This window comes from Hippocampus guttulatus, chromosome 16 (genome assembly GCF_054856545.1).
Source record: "Hippocampus guttulatus isolate MCC_2025c chromosome 16, RoL_Hgut_1.0, whole genome shotgun sequence".
In the NCBI taxonomy this organism is placed as follows: domain Eukaryota; kingdom Metazoa; phylum Chordata; class Actinopteri; order Syngnathiformes; family Syngnathidae; genus Hippocampus; species Hippocampus guttulatus.
In genome coordinates, this window is record NC_141276.1 from 4,374,204 (window position 1) to 4,382,265 (window position 8,062).

The 8,062-nt window shown below is 46.0% G+C and overlaps 1 protein-coding gene across 1 annotated transcript in view; it reads left to right on the plus strand.

The window, feature by feature from the left end:
• The window catches only part of elfn2b (extracellular leucine-rich repeat and fibronectin type III domain containing 2b), a 41,539-nt gene extending 35,604 nt beyond the window's left edge, over positions 1 to 5,935 (plus strand). Inside the window, exon 4 of the mRNA XM_086133878.1 lies at positions 31 to 5,935. Coding sequence (XP_085990004.1) covers positions 31 to 2,535 — 2,505 coding nt within the window. The 3' untranslated portion in view covers positions 2,536 to 5,935. The remainder of the gene's footprint in view (positions 1 to 30) is intronic.
• The last annotated feature ends 2,127 nt before the right edge of the window (positions 5,936 to 8,062 follow it).

Genomic DNA, 8,062 nt, shown 5'->3' on the forward strand with positions numbered 1-8,062 from the left:
GATTTATTTTATTTATTTTTTGTTTCGTAGGTTCTTCAACTGGGCTACAACAAGCTGACCAACCTAACGGAGGGGATGATGAGGGGGCTCGGCCGCATGCAGTGTCTTTTCCTCCAGCACAACCTCATTGAGGTTATTGCCAGCAATGCATTCTGGGAGTGCCCTGGCCTTAGCAGCATTGATCTGTCATCCAACAAACTTTCCCGGATTGATCCGTCGACATTCACCGTCCTCAATCGCCTCATGGTTTGTGAACTGGCCGCAAATCCGTTCCATTGCGGCTGTGATCTTTACAGCTTCCTTACCTGGCTGGAATCCTTCAACAACGTAACGCACACCTACGATCGCCTCCAGTGTGAGACGCCGCGGGAGATGTTTGGCTTTCCCTTACTCAGCCCCATCGCTGCCGGTCACGCCGGTCGAAATGCCAAAAACATCTTGCACTCCCACTGCAGAGATGGAGTGATGATTCCTGGAATGACGTCCCTCCCGCCAGACCTGGATGGCCCGTCCGGAATCGGTCCGGAGATGTTTGGCGGCGCGGGACCTTACCACCAGCCCAACGCCTCCACCTCCGCAGAAAACAGTTTCATTCCCAGCATCAAGCTCCATCAGGTGTCCTTGTCCTCAGCTTCTCTCCTCGTACAGATCCCGAGGCCCTTCAGCAAAATGTACATCCTGACACAGTACAACCACACGTACGTGTCCGACGTTATGACTCTCAAGAACAAGAAGGAGATGATCACCCTCAACAAGCTCAATCCGCACACCAATTACACCTTCTGCGTGGCGTCCATCCGTAACTCCCAACGATATAACCACACGTGCCTCCAATTTGCCACGCGTTCTCAAAACGCGAGCAACATCCTCCCCACGCCGTCAACCACCACGCATTACATCATGACCATTGTGGGTTGCCTATTTGGCATGCTCATCGTTTTGGGCTTGGTCTACTACTGTTTACGTAAGAAACGCATGCGCGATGAGAAAAAGAAGTCCATATGCGTGAAGAAAACCATACTGGAAATGCGTTACGGGCCCGAGGTGGCGGCGGCAGTTGCCAAAGATCCGGCGGCGGTGCACAAGCTTCAGGAGCACTCCAGGGAACACCACCAATATCACCACCACCACGGGGGCAAGCTTCCCATGTCGACATCCTCGAGTTCTGGAATGCTCCACTCGGCAAACGCCAGCTCCTCGAGACTTTCCTCGATTCCCCAAGTTGAAAAAATGTCCGCCGCCTTCTCAGAGGCCATGACGGGAAAAGGAAATTACATGGATATCAGAAGTGGTGGGGCGGGGATGGAGAGGCACGGGGGAGAGAGCGGGCACGGGGGCATGAGGGGGGAGGATTTAAGGGACGATGATGGCACCGATGTCGGGGATGACTCGGATGACGACGGGCACGGCTCCGCTTCCGAGATCTCGACAATCGCCATGGAGGTGGATAAAGTCAACCAGATCATAAATAATTGCATCGACGCGCTGAAACTGGATGCGGCGGCCGTCGCGGCTTCGGGCTCCTCTTCCAATCCTGCGCCGTCCACCAACCCGACCCCCCCGCCCCCAAACGGCACCTCCGCTCTTACTCGTGGTTTGATCACACTTTCTCAAGGGATGCCCGAATCATGCCAAGTGAACAAAATTCCACCTCCGCCCCCTTTGCCGCTCCCGGCGTTGAATACCCCGCTTTCCGAGCGCCCGGGGATCAGCGGCGGTGGATTCGTCGTTTCCCCTCCCTACAGGCCGCCTCCGCCAGCCAATGCCGTGCGCCCCGTTCAGCGGCAAATGAGCGCAGATGCGGCCGTGGTGATCGTAAATTCTGTCAAGAAACAGAGCAGCACCGCCTCTTGTGGATCTGCGGGACGGGAAAGGGATCGCGGAGGGGCTCGTGTCTATAGCCTGGATGTTCCAGAGCCGAGGAGTCCGGACGCCTGCAACCAACAACAGCAGTACCAAGATCGCGCCAGTCCTGTGGGCTGCGGGGAACCCCTGGAAAGACTGCCGTTGGCGGGGAGTATGAGCTGCGCGGGAGGGGGTGGCGGTGGTTGCGACGGTGGTGGTGTTGGTGCCCAACATCAAGAAAACCAAAATCCACATCACTACCATCATCAACAACAACAACAACAGCAGCAGCAGCAGTTGGAGGTGCAGCAAGACTACCACTGCTCAGAGCACCGCCACTCTGTCCCAGCTCTTTACTACGACGGCTCCCATCAGGGTTCCCCAGCCCAGAGGGTTTCCTTCCTGAAGCCACTGTCCCGCTCCCGCAAGGATGCGGCGTCCTACTCCCAGCTTTCGCCAGCTCGCCACCATTCCAGTTACTCTGGCTACTCCTCCAGTCCGGAGTACTCCTCAGAGAGCACATTGAGGATCTGGGAGCGCTTTCGTCCCTACCGCAAAGGCCAGCGCGACGAGGCCTGTTACGTTACGGCCGGCAACGCCCTTCGAAAAAAGGTGCAGTTCGCGAAAGGCGAGGACCTCCACGACATCCTGGATTACTGGAAGGGCGTGTCAGCGCAGCAGAAGCTTTGACTGGGGGACCACCAGTTTTAAGCATCGGGAGGAAAAGAGTTTGTTTACATCTGGGTTTATAGTGCCCTTTTCTGGGCTGGCAGAAACTTCTGGAAGGGAAGAAACACATTGGACGCAGTTAGGCCTTTTATTTTTTATTTTTTGGCATGCTCAAGTGTATCGAGTATCAGCACGAACAGTGCAACTGTGCCTGGGATACCTGGAATAACAACTCACTCCGTTTTGTTTTTTTGTTTTTTAATTTAAACACTTCATGGTAGCGCCGTTTTTGGATGATCCGAACTGCAGATTTGGTTTCTCTGCACAGGGAGCCAAAGCTAACTGTGCAGTCTCGTAATATTTGCGCGGCCACATTTTGTGATCTTTTCGACAGTATTTACTCAGTGCCATGTTATTAGTCTTTGGGAACCCGCCACAGGCGAATATGATATCGTGTTGATCCGAGGGAAGGTTTTGATATGGTGATCACGTTTGATGGAGTCAAATGATGGCTTACCGCGAGATAACAGATGGGGCGGATGTATTTACATGATAACAGCAGGATCCACACAAGAAAAATAACTGCCAGTGTAAAGTGGAACCTCTATCAAGCGTCACCACAGATGAAACCATTGCCAGAAATGTGGCGCTTCACCACAACCTTTTTTCCAATTTAAAAAATTGTATGCTCCAATAAACGGCGCAAAAAGATCCCATCTTAGATTTTAGTGCTCATGAATGTGAAGGACGTCCGGAAGACCAAGTTTAGTTCAAAACGCATTCCAAATCCGTTGCAAAAGTAGTATGACCTCTGTTTCAACGTATGGCCAACAAGTCCTATTAGTTGTAGTTATTTTATTTCTTTATCTTTTTCTTTTTTCTTTTTTCGGCAGGCATGTTCGCTTGCACCTTATGGCTTAAGTGTGCGCATGCGTGCGCGTGTGTGTGTTTGTGTGCACGCATGTGCATGTGTGTAGTACACAGTGGTCGGTGTAAGCGGGTGTCGGTATGCTTTGTCAGATTTTATCGTCGATGCCGAAATGGATTTGAATGAATACTCGTGATTTCATGAAATATTTGCCGATGTATAATTCCTTCCACGTCACGATAGACACGGGTGAATGCACAAACAACGGCGGTATTACTCCTCGTTATTTTCCAGAAAACACATCACGACTTGTAATTATTCTAACGTAGCCCAGTGCCTCCTGCGACGACACAGCCATGATCTTGTTGATGTACCCAAAGTATTTTTCTTCCCTTGGCCTTTTCCATCGCAACGATCAGATTGGGATTTTCCAAGCTGCCTACCTAAACTGCTGTGAAACTTTTACATATATGTATTTATTTTTTTCCTTACCCTCCAATGTGAAAACTCAAGTGATCCTTGCCTCGCATTTGTATTGAGGGCTACGCTGAAAATGAAAGATGTTAGAGAGGCATTTCTAAATTCAGGTCTTTCTAGACAAATATAATATATAAAATATATTCGTGGCACTTCCCCGCTTACCACATGTTGATTGTAAGTCTGAGTTAGGCGGTACGCTTGGCATACATAGCTTTAACCGTGAGCATACGTGTAAAGCTTTCTGTGTACAGTATCTCCGTTTGGTTCTTGATTTGGTCAAAATTTCTTCTTGAATGTTTTCAACCACGCCCGCTTTAGCATTTCACGGCAAATGTTCACACTCTTGATCTACGACAGGGGTGTCAAACTCATTTATGGCGCGGGCCACATTTTTAGTTACCGTTTAACTTGGAGGGTCGATATGACAGAAACCATATGAAGGAGTTAAGAATAACTGTTGATTCAACTCTTGTTTGAGTTACGATCATGAGGGTTTTGGTCACAAGAAAATGCTTCCAATATCTCTACTCTTATTCATTACATATGAGAAGTTGAAATTTTGATAGACATTTTAGAAAAGATCATGGAAGTTGACATGTTTGAGCTGCTTTCGCGGGCCACATAAAATGATGTGGCGGGCCAGATTTGGCCCCCGGGCCTTGAGTTTGATCTAGAATGTGGGAAAAAAAAGTTACTGTGATTTGAAAACAATGGTTCATCAACTGAGAGGTGTGTTTGACTGCCCCCCCCCAAAAAAAAACTTTAAAGGAGTAGACTTTGATTTTATTTGTGCTGCCAATCGAACACGTCACATGTTGCTGAGGTTACTTGAATGACTTTTCTGTTTGAATCCAAATGTGAAATTCGTAATCACGACGGAACGGATTTGTCCACCGCTAAACTGTGAAATGTGTTTTCCTGCGCAATGATTTCCACAATCAAAGAATTGACCGAGCGACGCAGCTTATTCATTTGTCATGATGTTGAAAAGGCTGCGATTCTTTTGCATGAAAAACCCGCGCATTCGCTCACGTGAGGCTTCGGAGAGCGTCGGCAAATATCGCGTTTTTCATCATTGAAATCCCGGCGTCAATCGTGGAAATTAATCGCACTGTACAAGCACACAGAATTTATATTTTACCCTTTCAGGCACCTTTAGCCTGATAATATGATTTTTTATTTATTTTTTTGGTTTTGAGGAGAGGCAACGATGCGTTAGAGTGCACATATAAGCTCAGTCCGGCCGGCTGACGCTGCTTTAAATGAATAAAAAGCAGCCCAGCTTGAAAGCCCGAAAGAAGCTTTTACTGTGCTTTTTTCCTTGGAGACAGATATTAATTAGACCTGACAGGAAGTGATTTCATCTCCCATCCGTTTGTTGACTTTTTTTTAACTATCTATTAAGGGGGGGGGGGGATAGTTTAATGCATTCCAGTCAAATGCAAATCTTTTTTTATTATTTTTTTGCTGCATTGCTCTGATGTTGTATCTCGAAGTTCAGGCAAATGGCTTGACTGATTTCTTGGCCACTTGTCACACTTGACAGTGAAAACACTTCCCACGCGTCCCTCCTAATTTGCCAAGCACTTCGTGGCGGGGAAGAAAACAAATGGTTGAATTGAACAGGCTTCTTTCCAGGTGCCATATGGACGGGTAATTTACAGTACGCGAATGTCAGACATTATCAACGCCTCAAATGTGTTTCTACTGTTCAATTTACGGCGATAGTTTTTGGAGCAGAAGAGCATTTAAATTCCACACAGGCCCGATTTAAGTAAGATTGATCATGGAACTGCCCATGCCAAATGTTTTTTTTTTTTTCCGGGATTTAAAAAGAGACTGCTTTACTCTTTCGTAAAGATATCCATGTACAGTATTTGTATTTAGGGTTTGGTTTCCAAAGAAGGACACAAGGACTTAAAGGAGCTGTGAAATAGGTTAATTTTACACACACACACACACGCACACAAAGAAAAAAAATACTTCTGTGGATGTTTTATACTCAGCCTGAGCTCTGGATATGTTGTTGTGTTTCTTCTTTTAATTCATTTTAAAACATGTATTTCTGATCTGCAATTATTTGGTTTTATTTTTATTTTGGGGGGGAGGGCGGGATTTAAATGCCGTAATATATAACAGATTAAGAGCAGAGAAAGCTTGTAATAGTATGCTACATAAAAGAAAGTTGTACATTTGCATGATTCTCTGTACTTTTGGGAGACCAAAAAAAAAATCTCGATGTTGTGTACAATGAGTGAAACAAAAACAACAAGGGGCTGTACGTATAAGATTTTTTTCCAGCTTTTTACATTAAAAAAAATTCTCTGTCATTGTTGATGTTTCCATTGCTACTATGTTTTTATCTTGCGCAAAAAAAAAAAAAAGTCTGAACCTGACGGTGGTTAAGAAATGAACCCTCGCAAAGTCAAATTTGTCACACTTGTTCTTTGGCTGCGGTTGATTGAAATTGCATAGCTTCAAAAGTCGTGTTTCAAAAGATAAATACATGAGCTGATTCGAATTTGTCCATCAAAGAATTTTTATTTCTGGATCAAACACGGATTGTCCCGAAAGTCGTAAAGGAATCCTGAACCTTTTGCCGCGCATGGGCCTGCTTCTGTGTGCACCCACAAAAGTCTCCTTTCCTTCACAGCAACTCATAAGTTGAAAGGCCACTTGATGGAAATCACCCGCAGTATTATTCATTCTTGTTAATATTCTTATTGAACCCAGTCAAACATGTTGCCTTCAATCCATATGAAAACAAACTCACAGACTAATAAAGCAAGATATTTTTTTAAGAGGGGGGGGGGGGGGGGGGACAATGCCCAACAACAATCAGGAGTTCATTGGAAGTCAATTGACTTCTCACTGTCAAACGTGAACAAATCCGAGCGAAAAAATGTGATGGTCAATGCGGTTAGCACGCTCGATGACAGGGGGTTAGCGACCTTTTTAAAATGAACGTGAAAGTCAACGCTTGGGACATAAGTTGTTCAAATGATTTGGTGGGCGGAGGGGATGGGGGGGCAAATCACCTCAGTGTTGTGCTGCCTGCTATCTTGTCGTCATGAGCGATATGCTTGAGTCATGTACTGATTCATATTTTAACCTCCACTGCTTGTATTGTTTATTCAGCCCAATGCAAATATGATTTACAACAAAATAGCTTCTTTGTCTTTTAGAATAGCGGCGCACAAAAATAGACAAAACTCATCAGCGCCATTTTTAGAACAGGCCCGCAGGATCTGTTGTCCTTTGGGGCGACCTGTTGCCTGCAGGCACCATGAGGGCGACCGCTGCCGCTTTATGACAATAGTTGACAAGACAGGAACCCCCCCCCCCCCTATTGCTGTAGAATTTTTTTTTCTACCTTTTTTGATACTTAATTTTTTTTAATACCTGTACAGATGGTGTTATAATCCGAGCTTTGTTCTTCCAGTCATGTTATCGTTACAGTGAAGCTTTGCTATTCTGTCCTTAATCTCGCCTTTGAGACTCTCATGTTTTTGTTGTAAAGTACAAAGTGAATATTTATTTATGCGCAATGTATCAACGCAACAATGGCAAGTCTGCCTCGGTTGACATTAACCACGGAGCGTTTTGTGACAAATTCCATAGCCTTGACATATTCATTATTGAATGGGCGGCTCCTTCAAATGTCACTGTCAGTTTTATCCAATACAATTGGCCTTTTTTTTTCCGCCCCCTCCCGTTGTTTGAGACGTGGGATCTGCCACGCGCGGCTACTCAACTCGTCAATGTGGCCATTTGGCATCTGGCATACAGTTTAGAGACTCGTGTTTGAATTGGATGAGATTGCGCCGTAATCACGCGAGCCAGACGTTTATTAGTGCTGTGGGGCCCCATATTGGAAGTCAGAAATGACATTTCTTTAACCTCCAGAGAAGTGCAACTTATTAAAAGGTCCCACTGGACTGAGAACAGACATCGCTATTCAACTATTGGGATTCTGTTTTGTTGGTTATGCTCCTTGATTTCTGAACTCACAATCCGAATATCGCCGACGCTCACAAACATTTGCATCGCAGTGCAAAATGCTCCTTGTTATGATCGAGACCTTTTGACTGAAGGTGAGGCTGTTTATCAGATGGAATTGGTTGCATCTATTGATGAGTAATAGTGAGTGTGGAGCGAGTGAAGTATTCTCACCAGCCATGTGATCCGTCAAGTGGCCCG